Source organism: Myxocyprinus asiaticus, chromosome 13 (genome assembly GCF_019703515.2).
Source record: "Myxocyprinus asiaticus isolate MX2 ecotype Aquarium Trade chromosome 13, UBuf_Myxa_2, whole genome shotgun sequence".
Lineage (NCBI taxonomy): Eukaryota > Metazoa > Chordata > Actinopteri > Cypriniformes > Catostomidae > Myxocyprinus > Myxocyprinus asiaticus.
The window spans coordinates 40,604,999-40,632,998 of NC_059356.1; the positions used below are offsets into that span (position 1 = coordinate 40,604,999).

The 28,000-nt window shown below is 36.7% G+C and overlaps 3 protein-coding genes across 3 annotated transcripts; all 3 read left to right on the top strand.

Annotated features, from left to right (window-relative positions):
- The first annotated feature begins 375 nt into the window (after positions 1 to 375).
- hoxb13a (homeobox B13a) lies at positions 376 to 1,686 on the top strand. The gene is made up of 2 exons (XM_051714844.1): positions 376 to 1,039; positions 1,439 to 1,686. Exons 1-2 carry the CDS (start codon positions 376 to 378, stop codon positions 1,684 to 1,686), a joined length of 912 nt encoding a protein of 303 aa, XP_051570804.1.
- Positions 1,687 to 14,755: 13,069 nt separating this feature from the next.
- On the top strand, positions 14,756 to 18,098 carry hoxb10a (homeobox B10a). The gene is given in 3 exon segments (XM_051715103.1): positions 14,756 to 14,936; positions 14,939 to 15,313; positions 16,978 to 18,098. Coding segments are annotated over 3 exon segments (828 nt in total). The 3' UTR covers positions 17,250 to 18,098.
- Positions 18,099 to 22,702: 4,604 nt separating this feature from the next.
- Positions 22,703 to 27,997, top strand: LOC127450765 (homeobox protein Hox-B9a-like). Its single transcript, XM_051715104.1, has 2 exons — positions 22,703 to 23,510; positions 26,024 to 27,997. The coding sequence occupies exons 1-2, from the start codon at positions 23,000 to 23,002 to the stop codon at positions 26,257 to 26,259; spliced, it is 747 nt and encodes a 248-aa protein (XP_051571064.1). The 5' UTR covers positions 22,703 to 22,999; the 3' UTR covers positions 26,260 to 27,997.
- Positions 27,998 to 28,000: the final 3 nt, after the last annotated feature.

Consider the following 28,000-nt stretch of genomic DNA (forward strand, 5'->3'; position numbering starts at 1 on the left):
GAATGAAGGTGTCATATGCCACATCAAATTTATTTGTATTGCGCCTTTCAGAATTCATAGTGTTTTAAAACAGCTTTACAGAAAATCATGGCTTATATTAGCCCTGTTAATGCATAAACGCAATGCACCAACAAGGCAGCATTTGAAGCGCATTTATCTGGGGATTTACCAAAAAAAAAAAAAAAAAAAAAAAAAACTTTGACATTCTCTTGTCACTGTTTAGTTTATGCGTCACGTGGTACACCTCTTATCCAATGAAGGCACGGCAATGCGTACTGGTCCATTACGTCAATGCAGCTGTGCGAATGTAATGAGTGTCCTGCTTCTGTCTTGAGTCTTTGCAACATAATTCTCCGTCCGAATGGTGAGCGTGCTATGACCACCTCCCTGGTCCTGAATCCTCGCTGGGCGGATACGGTTATGTTTGTGTATGAAAACAACTTGGATGAGCTGAAGAACATGGAGGGTCTGGTTGGAAGCAGCAATTTTGCGGCCAACCAGTGCAGGAATCTAATGGCCCACTCGGCTTTGAGTGGTCACCCTTCTAGCCTCGTTCACGGCTCCAGCTATTCCACTGTGGACGTATCGACTTCGAGTTCTGCAGAGTCGGGCAAACAATGCACTCCTTGCCAAACGGTTCCCCAGGCCTCGTCCACCGGTCCTATACCGTATGGCTACTTTGGCAACAGCTATTATCCTTGTAGAATGGGGCGGGGTTCCCTCAAGTCCTGCACACAGCCGAGTGCACTCAGCTACTCCGCAGATAAATACATGGACACTCCAGTCACATCTGAAGAATATCCCAGCAGGGCCAAAGAGTTTGCCTTTTACCACGGCTACCCCAGTCCCTATCAGTCCATGGCCAGTTATTTGGACGTGTCAGTGGTGCAGACGCTTGGAACAGGAGAGCCGCGGCACGAGAGTCTCCTGCAAATGGACAGCTACCAGCCTTGGGCTCTGGCTAACGGATGGGGAAGTCAAATGTATTGCTCCAAGGACCAGAGCCAGGCAGGCCATCTCTGGAAGTCTGCACTAGCAGGTTAGTTTTAAGCTGTCCGCAACTCAAATAAAACGAGAATGCACAAAATAAAACGGCACCATCTTCGAAAAAAGCGTAAAAGATGTAAGTTGCACTTGTCTGTCTGTACCACAAATTACCAAAGAAACAGTTATACATTTAGCTTTTCTCCTCAGATATCTTCTTTTATTGAAATTTTAAAAAGTAATATTTGAAATGATTATAAATTAGTATTATTTCAGAAGCAAGAGAAACAGTGGGATTTTATTTTATGCAGTACAAAAACACCACACGTTTACTTAAAATCCGAAAGATCCGAAAGTCAACGAGTGCTGAGCGAAAGGAAACTTTGTTGAAATGTTCATTAGGAAGACAATTAATGAGACCTTCAGTAATAAACCTGTTTGTTATTCATTCCAGATGTTGTGGCCCACCAACATGACGGGGGCTCATTCCGTCGAGGTAGGAAGAAGCGGATACCGTACACAAAAGTGCAACTAAAGGAACTGGAGAAAGAATATGCAGCCAACAAATTCATCACAAAAGACAAGAGGAGAAAGATTTCAGCAGTAACCAACCTATCCGAGCGGCAGATCACTATTTGGTTTCAAAACAGAAGGGTAAAGGAAAAGAAATTCATTGCCAAAGTTAAGAACAGCGCGCCATAGTGCAGTCTTGAACGCTGATGACTTCAAATTAAGGAAAACAGCAAGTCGTCGCGAGGACTTTTCTTGGACTGGGTCTGAATGTGCTCCCTTTGCCTGCTTATTTACATAAAAAAGAATAAATGGATGAACTTTAAAAAGGATAATCTGAATAAAAGAGAAAACAGGAAAGGACAACATAGCTTGTAAATATCGCACGTGCCTGCCTATATGTAATTGTGTTCGTTTCAGGTGTTTTAGTCGTATTAAAAAAGTGCATTTAAATGTTAAGTATGTCAGCCTTGTTCGTACCGCTCATTACTCAATACATGTCAGTACGTACTTATATACTCTGTTTATTATCGCTTGTAAATCTATATATATAGCGCATATTACAAAACTTAATAAATGTATTAACTCTATTCAGTGTTTTCTGACTACATACATAGCTTAGAGGTTTTAAGCTCTGAATCAAGAGTTTTTTGCATTACTTCCATCGAGCGTCGCGTACTGAGATCATCTTTTTTTTTTTTTTTTTTACTCTTGTTACCAAAAACAAAATTTCCTGTCACATGACAGTGTGAAAGAAATCAAGATAATTGTTGATACAGTTCATAGTGTCTTATTTTTAAAAGGTTTCAAGCTATAATTCTTAAATAGGCTGCTGTTTATACTTTGTTTTATTTCGAAAACGTTGTAGTCATAGGCTTTGCACTACTTTGGGTCAATATATAATCGCATAGATTCCTTATAATTAACGTAAGATGTATGATTTAATGATTCAGCAAAGATTTGCGCTTCCTTTTGGACTTTTTGGTAAGTTAAGGCCTTAATTGTTTTCAATGCGTGGCGTCAAAAAACCTAACACACTCTTAGAAGTATTAGCTTTGTTGCGTCTTAGAAATAGGTCATTTTAGTTCTAAAAAAAGAAAGATAATTTTGATAACAGACTTGTGCTATTAACAATCGATATTTCTATCCTAATCTTTTTCTATACCCACGTATGCTTAAATCTCCTCATGCAGATAAAGCAAGAGTCGGGAGTGTTTTGATGTTGGTTGTGAGGGAGGGGGCGCTCGACTTGCAGAGGATCCACTGTATCAGCCCTTAACCTTGACCTTGAAAGTCACAAGCTTAAAGATAAGAAATGACTTTGGTCTTAGCGGAACTGTGAATAATCAAGCATACTGCGATTCAAAATGCAACACTGCTTGTTCTCCCAGTCGGAGTGCTCTTCTTGTTTGACAGCAATTTCAATTATACCAAATTAAACGCTAATAATTTTGTCTTGCCTGCAGGTTTCTGAAGAAGAATGAAAATATAGTCTCGGTTCCGTCTTGTGTTACAGCGTCTCTCAATAGGTTAGGTTAAATCTTGAGCGCGGATATATAAAGTCATCTATTTCCTTAAAGTAACCCTTGGCTTAAGCAGATTTACGCACGATGATTTCGTTTATAGTCTCCAGTAGGCATAATTTACGTTTCTGTCCAAGTCCGAGCAGTTTAACTGTCGGACAGTGAACAGATCCACAGCCCTACTGTCTTTGCAACCTGCACTTAATATCGTTCTAGATTAGTGAGAGTGTTAAAGGTTCATCGTTACTCATGCATCTTCACGTTGCTACCTTCGGTTGGCTACACTTCACTTTCAAGTTATGCTTTTCCTTCTCTTTTTTTATTTTATTCAGTGCATGCTCTTTTAAGAATTGAAAGATTGTATAAGTGATTTGCACGTAATACTGGATGTTCATCCAATGTAAATTCTGGAATGGAAGATTGGTAAAGTAGCCTACGTTTCGCATTGGTGAGCGCCTATGTTCACGACTCACGACGCAAAATTGAAATCGGCCACAATGTTTATAATCTCCGTATCTCATCCAGTTATAAATTGTGCATCATAATTTTTGTGTATATCTAAAATAATCAGTTCCTGATCTAGCGGCTAATTATGATCTTGCAAAAGGAAGAAAGCGCTATAGCAATTCTAACATTATTCTTCACACAAAATTGTAAGCCTCGATGTAACTTTTACCTGACCCAGACAACACAGGGGGTAATAAAATGTCCTGGTTCTTCCTTCCACGTCTAGTTAACATTGAACTTGACAAAAGCATTCAAACAAACGGTGCGTCTGCTTTGAGTTTACATTGTGATTTAATGGCGGCTCTTTTCTCTCTTTTGAAAATACACAATGCGCAGATCAGACCCTGAGTTTGCCCAGTTTCAACACTTCACAATAAAAGTGCCACATTTGTTTAGAACTAAAATTCCTTGGGTCTTGTCTTTGGTCTAAATAAGCTTTGTGCTCTCTAGGGTCGATGAAAATGTAAAGATTGAGCAAAACAAGTTAAATTGCTGGACCTTTCCTGAGAGGTAATGACTGACAAAGAGTCATTGTATTATTATCTGAGAAAAGTAAAGAAATAACAGAACACAGCTTAACACACATGTCTTTATAAACATTAAGATGTGGTAGTTTTGTCCTGTAACACATTATATTTTACAGTTAAAAAGAATCCTCCAGCCGTTTAGGCATTCCAGTCAGTTTTTAAGATATTCAGGTGAAATTTCATCCCATGCTTTCTTTAGCTGCACAAAATAGTTTGGCTTGTCGGGCACTTCTCACTCACCAACAGCTCAACACCTCAAACATAGATTCATCCACCTATAATACTCTTTTATAATTGTGTTCCATCCAATCTTTAAGTTCTTTTTTTCAAATTTATATTTGTTTAGTTTCAGATTTGCAGGTTTGCAGATGAAACATTTTGAAGCTGCCACTTGAGCACCACTGAGGGTCTGTTTCTCAAACTGTCTAGTGTTTTTGCCCTCTTGTTCTTGTGCATCTGGGCTGTCCACTTCTCTCTCTGTCCTGGTTAGATCCAGTTTGATTTCTTCCTTTGGTTTCAAAGCATTACTGCAGTCTGCACACATATACATGGTTTAGCCTTCATCTCAACAGAACCACAGACTGATGGTTTCCTAGAGAATGTTCTTTTTGACCCTTTTTGAAACCAAATTTGGACTTCAGATGCAAGAGTGCCCAATACTCCAGCAACCTAAAACCACACTGAAAAAGTACATGTTTGGTGATTTCCGCACTTTATTAATTCGCTCTACCATTTTCAACTCAATAGCAAGACAGTTCTCTCAATTTATATATATATATATATATATATCGACTATTTTTCTTATCTGTATCGCACGATCAGGATAACCTGATCAGCTGCATTTTCAAGTTCACGTCCAGCTCCCATCCCCCACGTAATCTATGGCCCCCAGCCCTGAAACACCCCCCACCCCTTTTGTTTAACAGCACAGACTTCACAGTTGAACTTGAGACATCTTGTAAACAATAAGTAGTCTGGCCCTTGTCTGGACAGAGGTTGTCAATAGACTTGTAGAGGAACTTGAGGCCCCCGCACAGGGGAGAGGAAACGACTTAACACGAAAGGCCCCCAACGATGGAGAAACATCACAGTCCAAGTTGACATTCTGGAAAATGATTCATGTATTGTGTTGTCATGATAGTTGGGCAGCACTCAGCCAAATAAATGTTTGACTATTTTAATGCAATTTAAAAACGTAACGTATTGAAAGGTTTTCCTAATAATCTAACGTTCAAAAATGGTCGTAAATTGTGAAAGGAAATTGATATCCTTTACCAACAAGGAGACCTTGTTGATGAATGAATAGGATATTATATTTTCAATGTAACAGAACAAAAATGGATTTAAATAAAAGGAATTGCTGTCCAATCTGGCACATTAATAGTTATTAAAGATATTTTAGCATATACCTATTTTTTATTTTTTTTTGTCTCAAACGATATCACTTATAACGTTTTTTTTTTCAAATGAAAATTAAACTGAAATAAAATACTATATATATATATCACACACACACACACACACACACACACACACACACACACACAAACACAAACACAAACACAAACACACACAAAATTCACTGCAATGTTTGTTCCTTATAATTTAGTATGTTTAATATGTTTTTAATTTAATATGACTGAATAAACCTGAATACATTTGGTTACACCAACCAATGTTTTAGGTAAGATCAGGTAGAAATAGATCCTCAGGGCAACAACTGCATGTTAGCCTATTTTTTTTTTTTTTATAGTGCAATGTGAGGAACCTATATTTTGCTTTTCTGTAAATAACGTTCTAATGAAATGTATTTAATTGTATTTAATGTTCACATTTTTTTATTTACTATTGAGGAGAATATACGAGATAAGCCCGTAAACGGAATTCGTATATGAACGATTTTCAATGATAATGAATGGTTTGATTATTATTTGCCGTGGTTAAACATTTGGATGAATGATTTAGAAACAGACAACGAGGTGTGTATGCCAGATTTTCAAATTACCTGTACAAATTAAGTTGATGAAATCATAGTAAGTAACAGACGAACATGGGTAAATGTAAATCTTCATGTTCGACATCTATTGCAGCCATTCCACTGATGCTCCTTTATACTGCACTATTATAGAAAAATTTCATTATGCTGTGCAAATTAAAGTCCCCAGATATGCTTTATTTCCATAATGTAAGGCTTGAATTGATCCATCGGTCAAAACTAAGAGAAATCTATTGGATATGTGGTTGCTTTATTGTGCACTCTTAAATATTGCCAACTTTCCCATTTAATATGTGACATAATTCTCTCAGTCTTGAAGTGATGTCAACAACAGAGCCATTTACAAGCCTCATTTTCCATTCATTCGTCATCTGTGCAGCTGGATGTACATTCAGCCAATTAAGGCTAGAGCATTAAATATTGCCAAGAAATGCTCTTTCACTATAATCAACTCCGATAAATCTCATAATTTCAAGTTTGGTGTAGAAACTGTTCTTTGACATTCATTCCCAACGAAATGAAAGAAAAATTATTGTTCTCGAAAATAACATCTAATATCTAAATACTTCTCTCGTTTTACAGTTGTTAAAATTAATATTTACTAATCCGAAAATTCTGAGCACAGTGCTCCTACCCAAGGATGTATCCATTCAAGGATTTCTCCTATCCTATCCTATCCTATCTTGTCCTGTCCTATCGGCCCTGCGTTGACCTTGCTTCTATCGGGAGAAAAAGGTGGACAGGTAATCCTATCAAGACATATTTGTATGTTCGCTCTAGGAAGCTGATGCAGGCGATGCCCTAATAATGTAAATACATCTCCCTATGTCTTAAATGTTAGATTTATTTTCTATGTATACATTTAGTTTTAATCTCACTCTAAAACACACTGATTAATAATCAGGTGAACCTTGATGCGTTTGCATTGTTTTTAAACCTCTTCAACGTTCATCAGTCATTCTTCAGACATAGAAAGATAACTATTCATTACACTGAATTAGCTTATTTAAACATTCAGGATTGTCTTCTCCATGTTAAGGTTAGAAAGGGATTTTAAGTGGTAAAAGAGATTGTTGGTAACAAACTCTGAGACGCGCTAATGATAATTCGCCACACTCACGCGGTAGAATTTCATTGTAGCTCCTCTTTAGGTGGAGAGGAATGTCAACCCGCCTAAACAGACATTAACATAACTGTATGTCAATAAAATAACTAAATGTATTGCCATGCAACATGCAACTCATGTGTGAAATTTTACTAGGCACTACAATTATACTAACCTTATAAATTCAAGTGATTTGAAAGGAACTGTGTTTCTTTGATACTCTCATTTACACGCTTATGTCGAACAATTGCTTTGAGAGCTTTGGTGAACTTTCGTTCGTTCATAATTGATTGTGTAATCAACTTAAAAACGTCCCTTTTAGTAATTTTATTCCAACTATATGGTTGTGAGGCCTGGGGACCTGGGATCCAGTACATTCATCACGCTAATTCCACACATATACACATACCTTATATATAACTGTTCTCAGCTCGGGCTTCAAACTTTTGAACATCTGGATGGATTGTGCGGAGCTTTGTGGGCGCTGCAAATGTAGTTAAACAGCAGCTATGAGCCCACTGGCACTCCGAGGATGCGATCCAGATGTGACAATCCGCATGCTTTTAGGTAGAAGTGGCCTCTGAAACTGAATGCCCAACTGACCTCGATTGGACTTTTTTTTGTCCTGAAATTCGGAGACCACTATACCCAGTCCAACCTATTATTAGGATAGAAGGGTGTTGGCAAAATGTGGGTGTTGTGTCACATGCACTATGCAGCAAATGTTACATAAATGGCGATGCTTCGTGTAGTGGAAGCCAATTCTAAAATACCGTGAAAATTTAACAAATGGTAAAATAAGACAACAAATATTATGAATTGTTGAAATTAAACAGAGTACGCCGAATCCAAATAAAAGATGATGCTCAGATGAATATTACTAAGGTATTTAGAATTAAGGATCGAGATTTGCAGAAGAGAAGTGTAAGAGCAGTTACATTAAAATATGTGTCCGTTATATAGAGCAAAATTATGCGTGATGCGATGAAAATGCTTTCCAATGATATGCTGAAAATATGGAGTCTCCAGCCGAATCTCCGTAAATCTGGTCGGTCTATGTGAAAAAATTACCACTCTTAGGCCTACTACTAGCCTACTACTACTACTACTAATAATAATGGTAATAATGGTAATAATAATTATTAATAATAATAGTAATGTATTAATTGATTATGATTAAGGTGACGTGTTTGTTGTAAAAAAATAAATAAATAAATAAAAAGGATATGTGGTGTGTATGTGGTGTGTATGTCGTTTCACTACTTAATTTAAGGTACGAGAATAACGTCAAAAAAGCAACACTGTATTCGAAAATACAGTTGTACTCCCCATCCATTTCTACGCCATCCGCAAACAGTGCTTTACTGTCGTAAAACTCTGAAAGAAGGTCCTTGACGTCAGGGCCATTATTTGATTGGCTTACAAGACTCACGTGATTAAGGTCGACCACTAAGCTTTCTCCAATGATACAGGTGCGGAGGTTGATATAAGCTATTTTAATTTATTACGAGAACCTTTGGTATTAGCTACTACAGGAGGGCATTATTGACGGGTCTGTTTGTCTGTTCCTGACATCTACTGGCGATAGGCGTTTACTGCAACTTGTACAGCTCCAAGGACGAGATGACGTTGCGAGATGAACTAGCTTTGCTTTTGATATAATATGTGGAATGCTATGATAGTTCATTAGTTACTTTTGAAAGTAACTCTTGTCTAGCAAGAGGCATGTGCCAGGGAATAAGAGAGAAAGGCACTTCTACAACAAGTGGTAAGTCTTTCACAGTCAAGCAAGGTCACAGCAGATTTCATTGTGGAGGCTCTTATTTGAACACGACTTGGATTTTTAACGATTCTGAAAAAAGGCGGCCAGTCTCTCGGTGACGACACCCACTGCGGGATTTACAGGAAGACTCTTTATTGAATTGTTCTCGCACTGATAGGCATCCAGGACATTGGACGTGTGTTCTTTGACTTAATTAATTGTCTGTTGGTGGCTATAAAGCGTCACTGAAATACACAGCTATAAAAGACTTCACCTATGTCCAGTGATAGACATTGTCTTTGCAGTTTCCATTGAAATGAAATCTTAAATTCAAATTTGTATTTGAACAGCATTTTAAATTTTTCTTTTTAACTCAACAGTTCAGACGATAGTGTTGACACACACACACACACACACACACACACACACACACACACACACACACACACACACACACACACACCATCATCTTCGATAGTTCTAAATTCAATAATTAATCGATCCTTATGAGATATTGGGATGGTTAAAACGTCATAAAGACCCAAAGCTTGAGCAGTGCAATATCTCCACCTTGTGGTCATATGGATCGACATTACTTTTTTCTGGATAGTGATGAGAGTCATTATTATCATAGACGCATTGTTTGTCTTTTCGGTATGTCTGTTTTGAAACTTCTACACATGGTTAAGCAACGCATTTGTCAAATAAGTTGAAATGGTTGCATGTAAACTGCATCCAAGGACCCCATCTAAACCCAGTATTAATTGTTTTTATATGTATTGCTTGAAACATCTCAAATATGAATGGCTTTACCATTCCTAAAGTATAAATGTTAAAAGCTTTGAATATGAATGTCAGTAGCTTGCCCAATAATTGCAACTTTACAAATAATTAAGCAAAGTACACGCATTTACCATCAAACACTCAGTTTATAATGTATTTAAGTACATTTGGTGACTGTTTGTGTGAATACAGGGCAATTATATTTCGGAACATTTTAAGTCAGACTTAAAGACATAATAAGCATAATTTTTCTGTAAAGCTGCTTTGAAACTATGTGTATTACAAAAAGTGCTATGCAAATAAAAATGACTTGACTTGAAGATTTAATCTAATATTCCTTGTGTAGTCATAGAACCACCCCCTCATATCCAAATCAGGGTGCCAAACATATTTGTGGTAAGTGCAAAACTTGCGTATGTTGATCTTTGACAAGAGCACAAAGACATAGCAGTTATGGATAAGACAATTAGTTTTAGTTAAACTGGAGCATTGCATTTAGACAGAAAGGATCTGTGAGCTTGTTCTGAAGAATCATCATTCCCACTTTTAAGAAAAAATAAAAGAAAAAGAAAAAAAAAAGCCAAAGGAGAGGTGTTATCTGGCCAGGAGCTCAGCACATGAGTGATGGCTGAGATATATCTGCATTGGTCACATGTGGTGTTAATATGGAGCAGTGTTTAGATTTTTGTCATGTGGACCTAGCAGAGGCAATCTACTCGTGCATTTCCCCCCATATGTGTCAACTGACAATCTTGACTGTCTTAACGTGCGTTTACCAAAACTCTTTTAGTAGCCTACCATTCGTAATCTCAGCAGCGGAGTGGTGCAAATGTCCATATCACACTGTAATGACTGTCTTTATTCTGTTTACTTAAGACATTTAAAGTGTTAGTTTAAGATTATCTTTACATATCACAGCGTACACATGAACGAGGTCTGTGCTTGATTATTAAGCATTCATATTTACTCTTGAGCACAATCTTGTCGGTTCTACACTGCCTCCTACAGGCGAGATAAAGTGCAATAAAGTAGGGCGGCTTTGGAGCGTGGTATTGTAAACTCGAACTGTAAGATGACTTATTCCAAAGGTCAAAAAGATTGGCAGATGAAAGGAGTAAGATGTATAAGAGACACACATATAAGTTCTGCAGTGTTGTGATAATTTTGAATTAAAAGAACAATGCTTAAATCACAGAACTGTATTACAATATCCCCAATGTTATTGGAAAAATCATAATCCCACAGTGCATATACGAACACTAATCAACAGCAGCACCATTTGATTATAATTAGCGCCATATATGTTCTGTTTTTTTTTTTTTGTTTTTGTTTTTTCAACGCAATCTTGCATTTATAAAGCACATATATTCAGTTGAGTCTCTGAAATGCTGGTCTTTTAGAAAGGTTTTAAGTATTTTCTTCAGTATGGGACTGGACCTTGTCATGTTAAATACATCCATGACATTAATCTATTCTTTTAATAGATTTATACATGTTTGTATTAGTGTGCTTCGTTGCAACCCTACGTGACTCAGTGTATTTTTTGTGCTATAATTTATATCCAGTGCCTCAAATTCAAGAATGAGCAAATTATATTAAAAAATTCCCACACATTGTATTACAGTTGATAACCCAATGAAGCTCACAGTTTAGATATTTTCAAACTTGACTGGAGACACTAAAACGCACATCTGACCTTCATAGCTGAATACATGCTGCTCTAATCAGCAATGTAGCCTAATGCATTTGAACTTCTAATTGTTTGCAGAACTGCCATTTGAGCCTCGCACAGTTTTTAGTTTGTCTCATCGCCAAGATATTCGCCATGCATCTTTTAGGGATTACATGCAAAGCGTGAATGGTGAACGGTTTGTCTGCAGAGTCTGCACAGATGGTAGAGAGAAATGATGTGTGTTTCACATAAACAGATATCCTTCCTCATTTAGCCAATTCATCTGTGGCATAAAAGAAGGTGGATGACCTTTTGTCTCAGTATTTACCCTAGATAAATACGACAGCTGTTGGTAGGTTTTATCTAATCAAATCCTCATACATTCTCAATTATTGTTAAAACAAATTTAATTTATTTAAAAATTATTATTATTATTATTATTATTATTATTATTATTATTATTTTATTGATTTTTTAAAATATATATCGTTGAGGCAGTGGCCGACACTACATTACTACACCTCAGCTAGAAAATTCGTTGTAAAGCACTAATCTTGCACTTACTTGCATCAATAGAGGCTATTTATATATCTATAAAGGCACAAAACGTATAGCCTGATGCATGTTCAACATCTCTGTCTCGGCACACAAAGCATATTAATTTGTTAAAAAAATAAGTTTTTCAGATTTGTGGATCTTCCCAATTCTTTCCATACTTTAAACAATTTTTATAAATGACATCAGGTCAAGATGTAACCTATGGAAAGACACTTAATGATAGTTATTCAATCACAGTCTTGAGTCTTGAAGTTTTAAAAGAAAAAGTAGAATCGGCTCACTCCCCTTTCCTCTGCACAGGCACATGCTATTTAGGGGCAGCTTGGCAGTAAAACTTTACAGCAAATGGGGAGGCTCAGTTGTCATGGCTACAGTTATACGAGTTTGACCGAAGATACTCTCACCATTTGGAAGGGGCCAGCGATTTAGTTTGTGAAAATAATACTGGAATGTGAAGAATATACGAATTCAACATCTTACTCGCTTTTTATAATTAGAAAAAGAAATCAAGGCGGGAAGGCGGTTCCCGGAACCCGGGATGTTCTCAAAAGCGTTAGGCATGACTGTCAGTAAATGCTTAATGGGTTTAGTGCTGTACGCCAGACATAAAGTAAACAACTGCCTGAGACAGGTGATGTCAACGTCAAACCTCTATTGCAAGGCTTGTTGGATATCGAAGGCCAAAGGCCTGGAGCCGTCGAATCTATTGGGATTTAGAGAAACAGACGTATTGCCTTTTTCATTAGATGTTTTTCACTTGGGACTGTGGGATTTACTGGAGAACAAAGTAAGTGTATATTACATTACAAGTGAAATGTAAATGAATAACTAAAATGCACGAAAAAGTATGTACAAAATTAGCAACTTTAGACACTGAGATAAATGTTTATTATAATAGCTTCCCCTTTTCTTCGTCAACTTTTTTAAACAACTACTCTAAAATACGAATGCTCACCTAGATTTGTTCTAAACTGTGGTTAAATCCAGATAAATTAGACAACTTGAGAGTCATATCAAAAGTTGGCCAATATACCTTAAGATTAGTCTGCTTCGCAATGTTTTTTGGAGAATCAATGTTAGACTACAGGCCTACGACATTTTTTTCCACAAAGCTATAAGTGAGCATATTGGCAAACATAATGTCTACTTTAGAGATTTATATTTAAGAGAATAACAAGTCATAATACGCATAAACTGAATACTGAGCGAGCTGCAGTACACCGATTATCCAATGGTTTGCATCACACCAAAAATATTGTAGAATGTTTATTTTGCCATATAAGGACTATTGTAAATTTTTTTTCCATAAGCAAACGGCTTATTTTGTCTCAAAATCCAATCATGCAATTTATGTAGTACGTAATTTGGGCCTGAGGTCCACATGCCACGTGCTCTTGATAAAAGCTGTTATGAAACGTGCAATGAGAGCTCTGAACAAAAACTAAGGAAGATCGAGTCCTTAGAGGTTAGGATACAGATTTTGATTGCAATTTAAAAGTGTGAAGTTAATTTTATTTATTTTTTGGTAAATGGAAGAAACTGTGTGGCTTACCATTAATTTTCATTTAATTTAATTGATGCCTTAATTCGATATTCAACAAACACTTTATTACTACTACTGTACTAGTAGTCCTTTACAAGTGAATCATAATTTATCTAAACAATCTAAAATGTGTTCATTGGGACAGAATCAGACTTTTTGATAATTGTTTGTTGTTGTTGAAGACAATTGAACACCGGCGTTTCCTGTCCCTTTATTATAAAGATATTCAACAAGATGCAATAACAAGACAATATGTTTAAATGTTTTTTGAGAAAGTACTTGAACACATTGAAACGTTACCAACATGTTTGCTAATTCAAAAAATGTGACAATATGACAAAGTTATTTCTCTTTTTATTAATTTAGACACGAACAATAACTAAACGTAATTCTTTGCCGATGTTACAGGAATTAATAAACATTTAAATTAAGACGATCTATAGTAATAATATTAATATTAACAATATAATATTAATAACAATATAAATAGCTGATGATAATTATAAAGTTACATGTCTAGTAGCCTATAGTCATATTAATATATATCTTACACGACATAATGTTTATTTATGGCATTACTAACAATAAGGTTTTGAGTGTGTTAACAAATTTTCCCTCTTTCTGATATAGCTTCAACTAATAATGAAATTCACTTTGGTTTCCTGTAACAATAACATATTATGTCCATACATACAAGTGTGTGCCATTTTATTTTTAATTTTGGCACAGCAATATGCTCTTATTTTTTGCAAATATTTATTAACTTGAAATTCTCTGTCAAATGCATCATGCAAACTAGATTGCATCAGCTTAACATTTGAGTAGGATATAACTTGAAATGACAGCGAGAACATTTGAGAAGGTGTTCGGCTTTACTATAATATTTCGTTTTTCAATAAGATTGTATCTAGCCCCCCCCCCTTAAATGTCCCATTATCTCATTCAGTATTGATTAAAAACACGATTTGGAATGGAACGAGGAATTAAGCAGTTGAGTTCGAAACGGAAAGAAACGTATGTTCGTCTTTCTGGTTCAAAAGCCAAAAGCCAATTGTAAGGAAACTATTGCCTTGGCCCAAAATATGCTACAGTAATGTCATTCTTTGAGAGATCCATTTTCAAATTGTCTGCGGTAAACTTATTTGATAGCCAAGGTCTGCATGGGGCATACAGAGGCTCAGGTATTGTCCTGGACTATCAAGTCCAAAATAGCAGGACCACCACAGCAGATTAGGCCACGTTCCAGTCAGTAAACCAGATTCAGACATCTCCGCTCCAAGAAGCTATGGCTCTATTGCGTTACCAGTTTCTCCATGGAGCTGTGAACTTGGATGGAGCACACTTGAGATCCTTCCAGGTTCCTCAGGTCAGCGTGTGCCCCTTCAACGCTTCAGGTGGAAAAGAGGATCCATCCTATTTTACGTTGGACTCGACAGGGCAAGTCAGGCAATCTCTCGAAATCTCAGCCCTCAGACTCATATATGGGCTCTCTGAAAGGCACAGGTCCAAATACAGAAAACCAGTGTTCAAACCCCTGACACGGACGGCAATCCTGACAGTCCTCTGCAATCTTCCCACTCATACTCGCAACATTTGCACAGTTTGTCTTTATCCGCACCCTCCTGCTCAGAATCTGACAATAAGCATCTCACCCATTACTTGGCTCTTGACAGCAGTAAATGCCCAAGCCAGTGGAGTGAAAGCAGCACCGACAGAAGCCTCATTACCACACTGAGCATCAGTCAGAAAAACAGAGATGACACAGAGCCAAATAATTCTCGGAGACTTTACCGGTAGCGGTAAAACTCTCAGAAAGTGGGTAGACAAGTGACAAAAGATAAAAGTTTAATAAAAAGTTTTTTTTTTTTTTTTTTTTAATGAGATAAAAGTGGACAAAAGCAAGCTCTTCGAAGACCAAGACAAGATTTTATTTTTTCTTACCCAAGGCCATTGAAGGCCGTAGCCACGAAAACTCAAAGGGAACCAAGGCTGAAAATTAATTTATTGCACGAAATTAACCTAGACTAAATTGCATGTTGTTTCTCAGAACATCAAAAAACAGCGGAAGGCTCCATTGTCATCTTGAAGCCATAGAATGAGCCTGGTGTGGTATTGCTTTAAGAAAGGGCATAGATTTGGCTTGAACATTGGGGGGTTTACAGTGTGATGAATTTACATGTTTCCATTGATCTTTGTATAAATATTGAGGGGGTTGTACTTGTTTTGATTATTGGGGGGTTACCTCCCCCCCCAATCCCCCCTGGAATCTACGCCCATGGCTTTAAGACAACCCAGTCTCGTTAAAATTAGTACATATTTTACCAGTTGGCTATTTCGTATGATTTCGTACGAGTTCGTTGGTATAAATTTGTACGATTTCATCACGTGCAAATGCCCGGCTGGCTAATGCGGAAGTAAGTACGATTTTGGCGCACAAGGTGTTAAGGACATGCTTATTAATATTATGCCCTTTCCCAAACCCCTTATCTAAACCTAACAGATCAGTAGAGTGTGTAAACATGATAGGAAGCTGTTGTGTGTGACAGAAGCAAGTAATTATTAGATGGAAACGATGTCCAGCGACCTCATTGGCTGCAGTGAAAGTCATACAAATTCATACCAAATTTAGCCAAAGCCATATGAATCCTTACGATTTCGCCGTGAGAGTGTGTAGTTTAAGACATGATTTTATAGTTGAGAAACGAAGAAACTCACGTCTAAAGGACAAATTTTGGATTCTTTTCTGGTGGTTTAGTAGGCCTATACAGTGACTGAGGATACCAAGTGTAGTGTCAATAATGTGAATCTTACAAATAACGAGGGAAATGAGAGAGACCTTTGAAGATTGGGAGTAGGCTAGTCATTTACTTACGCTTTAATGATTTTAAGGATTCTAGTAAATGTTGCAGAGTTCTGAAAGGTCTATGAAAGATAGGCCAAGCCAAAGTGTGTTTCTCCGTATAGTTTCTGAGTGTCTTAGGCCTACATTCGTTTGACAGTTGTTTTCTTTCGTAATCTCCCAAATTTAAGCAAACTCATCTTGAATTACTGCCTTATTCGATTTGTTTAACCTGCCGGTGAGAAAACCCTTTTCTTTTTTGGTAGGCCAAACCCAACACATTTAAACGTAAGATTGAAAGTAACATCACAAAGTGGAAATGTTAGCGTAAAAAGTAAATGCTTTTCATTTATCAAATTGTGAGCTTCACTCACTGGAAAGTAGCAGTCAATACTTTTTTTAGTGTTCTAAAATCGTGTTCAGTTAATCATTTTCTTTCTCATTTGTTTTTCTTCGTTTTTTTCTCTCACCCACCAATATAGACTTTTTTTTCTTCTCACAAACACAGACACACTGCATAGGGTTGTCTGTGATGACATTATTTCCTGTCATAAAATGTCGGACACAACCAGGTAATGGCCGCGTGCGCCTGGCTCAGTGGTTATGTGCTCACCATGAAGGGCGACTGTAAAAGCCTTGTCTCTCTTTGTCTTTTTTTTTGTCTGAAGACGTAACTTTAGAAGACGCTGCAAGTGGCTGGCTGTCGACGAAAGTTGGAAGGAAGAAGCGATGTCCTTACAGCAAACACCAAATCTTAGAGCTGGAAAAAGAATTCCTATTCAACATGTACCTGACTCGCGAGCGCCGCCTGGAGATATACCGGAGCCTAAATCTCACCGACCGCCAGGTTAAAATCTGGTTTCAGAATCGCAGGATGAAACTGAAAAAAATGACGAGAGAGCATAGCACAAGGGACCCTGGCAACAATTTCACTCTCTAGTCAGTTCTGTAAGACGGAGAAAGAAGATCGAACTATGCGCACAAATCATTGCAGCCATCATCAGTTGCAAGTGGAATAATGCCTCTGTTGGATTAACAGGAAGAAACATTCAGTCAAATTTGACTACGACGGTTCACAATCTGTGCTTTATAAGGCTAATGTAACGGAGATAAATTAGCCAGTACATCGCATGAAGAACAGAATAACGTCATAAGAAGATAAGCCTGTTTGGTCGCTCAGTGTAAGCTACAAGTCCAGGAGCACTTTATTTAAGTTCTGGCGAACCTTTTTTAAAGACTTAACATTTTTTTAATTTTCGATATCTGACCCAGATTTTTGAGGATGATTGTTTACAGCATATGAGTGTTACTATGGTTTGGGTTTATCACATAGTGCCTAATTTTATATTTTAAGTAACATATAATTTTGTCTGACAGTCTAACATCCCAAGTAAATAAAATATCTTTAAGTGAATCCATTATCAGAGGAACGAATTTTACATATGAAATAAGGCGGTTGTGTTTTTTGTCTGGTCTTGATATTGGCGAAGAGGCACAGATTTTCTGATGATGCATGGTTTAATATACTAACAGACTTTCTCTGACTAATTACTGTGTTTGAAAATGTGTGCATTTTAAATAAAAGATTGCTTTACGTAATAATTTCAAGTTTATTCGGTATAATAAGAGCATTACGACCTTGAAAATCTGTCAGAACTACCTGAATTACTATAATTATGGCTTAGATCTGCAATGTTTTGGTTGTATGAGAAACGTTTTTTAGTATAAAAGGACGTTGTGAGCATTTGAGGTTTGCATTGGATCATTAGACCTACTTATCTTCTAAATATTGTTCAATACATACAAATACTTGGATGTAGATTTGTTTATGAAGTAAACTATTAACTTGGAATTTGAAATACAATTTTAACTACAAAACAATACGACTGTGGTTGTCTGAACTGAATAACAATAAATTAAACTCTGTCAAATGAAAAGAAGACACATAGCCATAAATGATTATGATATGATATTTAGTCATTTATGATTAGCCTGTAAATAACAGGAATAACAACGGAAGTGCATAAAGGATGCAAATTATATGGTCTCTGTGATTAAATTCTTGTAAATGTAAAATTATTCGAAATGTAAAAATTATGCTACAATCAAATTTCCGTATCTGGATTTTGTATTTTGCATTCAGCTGCACAGATTTATATTCGTGTGATACTTAAATTATTGTTTATTATTATTACTATTCCACGTTATATTTGGACAGAAGTAAAAATAAACATAATTTGTAAGAGCGTTCTTAAATACGTGAGCATGTGCCTGTGAAAATGTGAACCATACAAAAGTATGGGAAAGTATGCTCATCTGCACTGTAATAGGTTTATATTATGAAATTTAGATTAGGCCTACATTATGAGTCTGAGATGTGCTGTAATTTAGGTTTCATTTCAGTGATATTAAAATGCATTTTTATTTTATTTTTTATACTTTTTTACACACTGTCTGAGAGCTTTCCACGCTTACTTGACACGGTTGCTCTTTTGTCTGAGGCGAGTCTTTGCTTTGGTGAGCCGCCATGTTGAGATCGGATAATCCCCAACGTCACTGGTTAGGCCTTATGACGGGGGCAATAGACTCGCCTTTTATTGCCGTCAGGCTGGAGAGAAGCGGATATACTTGTGAACTTAAATTACTTTAAACAATGCCCAGCAATTCTTGGTATTTCAATATATTTTCCCCCACAATGGGTCAAAAATGATCCACTTGATTTCTTGAGATTTCAGCACTATACACTAGATTGACCCTGATAAGGTTCCTATCTGAAAGGACACAGCACTGAAATATGAGTGTTCATCCGGTTCAGTACTCTTGGACGCTCGACTACTGGCAGCCATTCAGGATCTTGTCTTTGAACACGGATACGGCCAAGCTGGTGTGTGATTTAGGTAGTTTCAAGTTGTTGGGCTGGAGGTTAAATATCACAGGAACCTGAAACTGCCTGAATTGCTCCAGTAAAAAGCACTGAGGATACAGTGGCGACTTCATTCACAGTATTGATAACCTGTAAAATCATCGATTCTGTACAGACAATGTTTTAGTTTATTACTTTAGTCAATACTGTTTGTTTTAAATGTCTTTTTGGCATCCTGTTACAGCTTAACATACTGCTTTCTAACTTCATAGCTAGCATATATGTATTCCCTTCATATCAGATATTTTTAATGAACGCTTGGCCATATAAGCGATTCTTCTTGTCCATTTAATGATAATTGAAATATGTTTACCTGACAAGTTCATCAGTTAACACAGGGTGGAAAAACCATTGCTCGTGTGCAGTACAGTCTATACTATGTATTTCCATAGTTTAATTAAGGCTTTAACATACATCACTGTAATCTGCATTGTGAAATTTTCAACATGTCGTCAACAATCCAAGCATTATTTTTTAAATCTACCTCTTCAATGCACAGGGACGAAATTTTTATTAAATTAATAATAGGCTAAATTAACATCACAACCTAGGTCGACCTATGAAAACAAACCTCCTAATATTTAGGAACGGACGATGTATTTATAAAGGTAACGTTTAGATTTTCTTGTTAAACATAATACACATAATGACAGATCGATAATTTGAGAAAAAGCAGTCGTTCCCGGACCTGTGGTGTTAAGACGTTCACTATTAATGACTAGAATTTTCTATCATAGACATTTTCATATAAGAAGAAGTGTAATGTACAAAACAGCACGGTCAAAAGTATGCATTAACCTTGTAGAATAACTGATTGGAGCAACGTCCTACAAACATAGGCCTTTTCAATGTGTTTTGATGTGCAGTACTTAAGGAAGTTGCATTTGATGTTGATTTAAATCAAATGTTGCTTGGTAATATTTGCAGCCTGCATGCTTGTGGCTGATCAAAATGGTGAGCAACGACAATTAACTACAGTCAATATCTCATTAATGCCAGTCAATAAAATCTTAGCTACAAGTTAAAAAAAAATCCGTAATTTTTACGGTAAAAGAATGTAAAAATGCTACAGTAAAACATTGGTTAACTGGTTAAGGGGTAGTTACCACATATACCTTAAAGATAATATATTTAACAATACATGGCGCATACTGTAAAATATTGTAAAAAAATAAATTAAAAAAAATTATGTAAAAAGTATGATGTTACTGCATAACGTAAAAATGTATATTATGTTTAACAAGTGAATACATGTGCTTTTTTGACAGTAAACTATTGTGGAAAATTATGGTGAAAAACAATAATCGGGCGTTCCCATAAGTATTTTATAGGGATAGTTATGTTTCTTCTTATTTTGTAAGATCAGTAATTACATTGGGGCGTTCTGTGTAATATTTTATATAGTTTAGGTAATATTTATTGCAGTATTTTAGTGCTACTTTTGTTACACTGCAGTGTTTTGTGTTTGAGTGAATGACACTGTGCACTGTCTCTATACCTGTGTATTAATTATGGCTCCCGAAAGGGCCACTTTTGATGAACTTTAAGTGATCATATGGCCTTTAGTAGTTATCACGTCCGTGGTGATTAACAATACATCTGAAAGTTAAAAGATATGATAATCTCCTTGTTGCTGATATGTTGAGAAACTGCAGACATTCAAGGAAGAAAAAAAAAAAAAAAAAAAAGGTAAACACAGAGAGTGTGGACAAGGATGGTACTGAGCCTGCTCAACAGAGGACAAGTCTGGTGTTTGCCAAATATGAGGGAGAACCGTTTTAATGTGCTGAGACGTATTTTAGTGACCGGCCCTAAAATAATCATAGCGAGTTGATGTTTCACTTTAAACTGGAATAGATGAAAAATTTCTTTGCTGAGGTCAGGTGTGGCCACAGATGCCAAACAACACGCCTGTAAATTAATGAAACTGCTTATATATAAAGGCAATATACGCATTGTTGTACGTCACGTCATACACTTTCACTAGCTATTGATAGTATGTGGCATATCTTTCGTAGTATGTTATTCAGCATAGAATATAGGCCCATGTTATGTGATAAAACATTCCCCCAAATGAATTACAATGTAGCATTCAATGCACATTTTCAGAGATATTTTTTCAGTCTCTCTCACATTACATATATATATATATATATATATATATATATATATATATATATATATATATATATATTCATAACGTGTAGCATTGCGCTGCCGACGTTTTAACTTAAATTCAGTTTATTGTTAAATTAGGTTGAGGGTTGAATTAACTGTAGCTTTTTCCTGATGTAATTGTCTTGATGTCCTGATTATTTTTTGTGGTTTTCCTGAGCTATCTCCCTCTATAGTACAATTTATTGCACAAATGTAGCTCTGTTTATGCATAGTAGTAGGAGTGGTTCGCAAAAAAATAAAAAAAAATAAAAATTAAAAAAAAATTCCCCCAAATGAATTGCAGAAAAATATAATGGTGACAAGAACACTGTTATGTGTTGTGTGTTTATATATGTTGTTATCGGCCCTGTTGCTGAAGCACAACGGCACCATAACCCTGATTCAATTCAAATTCTGAAGGGGTCAAATATTTATTGAGTTTGACCAAGATGGACAGTGAATGCTGAGATGATACCTTATTCCAATCGTAATTTAAAATTTCTAGCGCAATGAGCTGCACGTAGAATGGACTATTGTGTACTTTAATAAAGCAACAGAGTGAAAAAGAACTAATCTTGTTTATTTTATGTGTGTGTGTGAGTGTGAAGTAAGCGCCTGGTTGGAATATTACAGCGGAGTCGTTCACGGTCCTCGCCAGAGGCAGTATATCAGGCCAATAAAAATCAAAGCTGCCTGATGTAGTATTTTATTATAGTATTAAAGGACCAAAAAAGTTCAAGTAGTTTCTTCCATAAATACAAGGGGATTGCCGCACGGTGGTGTTTAATACCCTCGTTAAGAAAAAAAATAAATACTGTTAATTTTCCAATAAAGCTGTTCATTATCTCAACATACTCCTCTTACTCCATGAAGGAAGAGGTTTGCCTGCTTGGAGATTTGGAAGTTTAAACACATGAGAGTATAAAATAATTTAGAAAATAAATAAATAAATAAATAAATAAAAATAAACAAATTATGGTTTGGTGAACTTTGCAAGCGCATGTCACTGTCTTCATTTGTGAAGTTATTTGTAGTCTTGTTAAATATCTCGATAAAGCGTCCATATGATAATATAATAATAGTTGTCATATGTTTGACAATAATTGTTTTATCAAGTAAATATGATCAAGCTCCCCTTCAGCACTTACGCTGTATAACACGGAATAATGCATACATTCACAGAAAAATGTTCTCTCATTTATTTGTAGCTCATTGCCCCGCATATGCATTTTAATACATGCCAAAACGTTTCATAATTAAAGTTGCCATTTTCCCGACTGCTTGTAGATATCTGAAGATATATGGACACACTCCCATTTTGCATATTGCATAAACAAGACCATTTATTTAGACTAGGGGAAATACAGAGAGCACAAGAGGAGGAGAGGTCCGTACAGCCTGTTGGCGGATTGATTTACACCCCATTGACTCTTTATCAGGCTCGCGAAAAAAGTCTGACCAATCACTTCGCTCGGAGCGCACACCATAGCAGCCCGGCTCTACTTTGTTGGCGAGCGAGTAGAAAGAAGTACCGTGAAGAGGGAAGTAAAACACATTTTTATGGTACATGTTTTTCGTTCAATGAACAGTACGTTATATAATGTCCGAGAATGTCCATTTCTGGAACTCTAAGCAACTATTATGTCGATTCTATCATAAGTCATGAAGGAGAAGACCCGAACGCATCTCGCTTCTCCAATGTACAGTACTCCAGCGCTAGACAGCCGGGATCCGTCGAGCATCCCGAGTTTCCCTCTTGTAGCTTCCAGCCCAAGCCTCCTGTGTTTAGTTCTTCATGGAGTCCATTCAGTTCCCACGCGTCCAATGGCTTACCAGCGGTCTACCATCCCTACATACCGACGCAGCCCGTGCCTTCCACGGATACCCGATACCTCCGCACATGGCTCGACTGTGCCCCGAGAGCAGAGCCACTGCCTGGGCAAGGACAGGTCAAGATGGAGCCGCTCCTGGGACATCTTGGAGAACCACCGAAACTCGGTGGGCAGCATGAATACATCTTGGAATCCTCTACAGCACGGGAGATGAATTCTGGTCACAGCGCCGGATTCGAAGACAATAAGGACATGTGCGATAGCGAGGACAAAGAGGGACCGGATCAAAGTAAGTTATAAAACTAGGAAGTGAACACTCTGTAAAGCGTTTAATACTGTCATAAAACTGAAACAAAGCAACGGAGAGCCACAAGCACCTCACGAAGCCAAGTATGATCTTGTTGCATTCCGAAATGTTCGCAAAAATGTAGGTTTTTCTTTATGTTGCCATGGAATCCGATTTCCCCCCATATATTGGTAATCCTTTGATCTTGTAGCCATTCTCTTTTTATATTATGCTTTGCCTATAGTTACCGAGCCATGCATATGTTTCATATACTTTATCGAATAGGCTCTTCCTTCAATGTTACTTCTTTATTTTGTTCTTGAGGTGAAGTCACTTTTGGTTTAGTCTTTTCCCCCCTTTCTATCTCCGTTAAAGAGTCGGTTATGTGTGCATGATTGCACTTTAGTGCACTCGCCAGTTTTAGGTCGGCAGTAAATAGTTTTTTTTCCCAATAGCTCCCCAAAGTGTCCTTTAATTACACTTTGGGTAAAATATTCTTCTAATGTTTAACATGAGTTCTTTTGGCTAGGTGTAGTATTTTAACGTTTCATCGGTTTTCAGATGATCATTTTTATAGACGAATTTTTCGTTAATAATTTGTTTTTAATAGGCGAATTGTTTTATTAGCCTATTAAAAGCCTATTTTATTAGCCTATTGTTTTATTATCTACAGATTCGGAAATAAAGATGTGTTCTAATGACATAATATGACCGCTAAGGCCGGGTAAAACTTAAACTACTACAAAATAAATCTTAGTTATGCATAGGTGTAGAAAATGGACAAATGGCTGGTTGGGAGTTTGCTTTATGTTCCCTGGCCTTCGATCTCTCTCAGCACTTCCAACACTGCCGCGAGAGAGTAGGTTTGTGTCGGTGCATAGAATATATATTATGATATCAAATCATTTTAGCTCACAACCAACGGAGACCCATAGTATGAGCCATGGATGATTCATCAGGCTGTCCAGAGCCAGTACTTCTCCAACGATGCAGAGAAAGACAGCTTGTGTATTGCCTCAAGTTCAGTTAAAATCTTAAACGCCCGGGGTTCGTTCTTATACAAACCATCGTTTTCGACCCTGCCGGAATGAATTGGAAACGAAAATTGATTTTAATCCTCGAAGTAGACTGAAGCAATGGGAACTAATGGAATTGTGCGCAATAGAAATACCCAGTGTAGTACCCCGGGCGGCATTCCAGAATAAACTGTAGGCAAAGGCACTGCATGTTGGGAGTTACACGTCCCGCTTTGTGCTCATTGCTGCCCATGAAAAGAAAAAAGTTACAGCTCCCAAGTTTATTAAGTTGTCAGAGGAACCAAAATCCCCATTAATCACATGTGAGCTCATTGGGACATCTTAACATTCCTAGTGTGAGAGGCACATTTTTAGAAAACATTTCTTTCATATTACCTGGCCACATTAATTTCCATAAATTAGACTGTACAAATTCTGTGTAATTTGGGCATTTTTTAAATTAATTTTTCCTTATGGAAGCACACGTCACTTTCTTATTTTCATCATATAGCCTGATCCTCTTAGTGTTTCATCGTTAGGGATCATGTCTCTGTCCTGTCTCACAGTGTATACATTCCTTCCAGACGTTTCTGCGAGGCCTATAGTTGATATGACGCGCTTATTTATCATTGTAGATGCGTGTCACTCCATCTTGATTAAAACTGAGTTGCGTCAAAAGATTTGGAGTAGCCTATCTTAGTTGATGTGCAACTCAAGTATATGTCTGGAGCATGAAGCAAGAGTGTCTACGCATGGGACGTGAAATTTACAAATAATTAAAAATATTTTAGATATTTAGAAATCCTTAAAGGAAATGCTTCACCTTCAAACACGACACAGGTATGGAGGTATTCACATGTGGCATCAATTTCCTCATGATACACCATGCATCTCGAGCTGCTTTAAAATTCAACTTCTCAATGTGCATAATCCCAAAGTAGCACAATGAAAATGTTTAGATTCCCATCTGCATTCCCGACCAAACCACCAAAGGGAGAAGACGCCTCGTTAGAGATGCTCTTCCTCCATAATTCACTCCGCATTTATCCCTTAAAAGGAGATAATCATATTTCACGTGACCACATTTTACATTGGGTTGCAGTATGGTTAAACTCTTCTTTCAGTTGGAAAATGCAATCTTTTTTCTTCTTCTACCAGTCCTTTGCTAATTTAATTGAAAGAGAAATATAGAATCAAACAAATGCTACTACAGGAAGTCACTATTAACCGGAAGGGTCGTGGAACAGCATAATAGTTTAAATTAATATTATTACTTATCTTAAAATAATGCTTTGAAATTACATTGCTTTCTGTGTATTTTCACTATGTGTTGTATTCTGTCATTTAGAAGTGAGTGCACATTTAGGCCCGTTTCTTTCATTTTTGTGGCATTCATAAGGCTGGGACTTTGAGTGCATTGTGAACACGTGTTTCATGTTAAAATCTACAATCTGTATTAACGTTATGATTTATATTGCTTGTTTTTTACTTTATTTGCAGACGACCCATCGGCCAACTGGTTACACGCTCGATCATCCCGGAAAAAACGATGTCCATACACTAAATATCAGACCCTGGAGCTTGAGAAGGAATTTTTGTTCAATATGTACCTCACCCGGGACCGGAGACACGAAGTAGCTCGCCTGCTGAACTTGACAGAGCGACAAGTAAAAATTTGGTTCCAAAACAGAAGGATGAAAATGAAGAAAATGAATAAGGACCAGCCGAAAGAATGATAACGCAGACTCGTGCCTGGATTTCAAGCCTTTTACAAGGTGTCTGTTAAACCTGGAAGCTGATGCAATAGTGTTTTTACTGCATCAATAAGAAACACATACACACACACTCTCACACACACACTCACACACACACACACACACACACAAACACATACACCACTATGCGTATGAACTGACAGCATTTAACAGACTGTAAGGAAGAGGTGAGGCGAAAACGTCACTGAGGCGAAAACGTCTTGCCATATCTCCCTTGAAAGCTACTTTTTATGACTTGTGAAAGAAACAAACACTTCACCGGGATAAAAACTGGTGATAAGGAACTGGTTCAACAAGGTTACTAGGAACTGAATATATTATGCTTTGTAAAGATGGTCTCTCTGGTTTTGCATTCCTTGTTTATCATTCCTTTTATAAACGCTTATAGAAAATGTATTTAACAAACATCTTTAACAAAAATTAAAATAAAATAATTTGCTTATCTGTAGGCCTACAATCGTTCACGTGGAAATGTATCAACCTGAGGTCTGTTTACAAAATTATAATGATTATTATTTTTATTGTAAGAGACAAGTAAAACAATTTGATGTATTTGACATTTACTTTGTGCGATTGTCGTTTTGTTTTTGTTTTTTTTTTGTTTTTTTAAAGCAAAGTCTGCTCTATTTTCTGCTCTTCTGCTTTTAAATAATGAATTATTTAAACGCTGAACTATGTTGTATTGCCTGAGCATTTCTGCGTTCATGGTAAATATCTCGAAATAATGCTTGCTTAAAATATGGTTTAAAAAACTGTTTCTCTGACTAATACATAAGGAAAAGCAACAACTTGTATTAGACTTCTGGTTCGGAATGTAGCCTACTATATTTGTAATGTGCCAGTAACCATAGAATTAAATGTATAACAACCTTTAATTCAGATTCGGCAGCAATTATGAATTCAGTTGTTTACATAAATTTGCGCATGCCTCGTTATAGTGTAGTTTTCTTATGAACGTGTTTTTGAAAAAAGATAGTATTAATTCAAAGCTGTTTTATGTGTGGTATTAGGATTGTAATTTTAATTTATTGTAAATACTTTAATAGCTTTGTTTCTTTAAACGTAATGTGTTTTGTGTCAAACATTTTTTTCATATACTTGAAAGAGGAGATCGAAGTAATCTTTTAAAGTTCGCATTTTGTTTTCACTTTCCATGTATGTCCAGAATTCATTATGTTGTTTGGTATTGTCAATGATGTTTTCTTTTTTAATTGTCTCGTTCCTCCATATTGATTGGTTTGTTCAGAGAAATTGTAACGCTGTGGTTTGACTTGACTCTGATGTCGAGCGCGTTGATCTTAAAATTGCAAACACTCTTAATTGTAAGTGGCTATTAACCTAACTCTTTCCCACCTTTGACATATCCTACCCCTGCCTTCCTCTCTCTCTCTCTCTCTCTCTCTCTCTCTCTCTCTCTCTCTCTCACTCTAAGACGCGCACGCACGCACACAAAACACAACGCTTTATTGTCTTATTGTCTCTGTACATTTCATGTAAGTCACAAAATAGCATCGCAAGATTATGAAGATCATGCAGCTGTTTTAACTCGAGTCAACACAACATCTAAATAGTTTTGGGCACTAGTTTGTTGTTGTTAACCTGTGCTATTGCACGGCTGATGCTGGACTGAAATTAAAAGTTTACACAGACCACACACTCGGGTCTTGTCATTTCTATGGACACACAATTCCAAGGCAGGTTG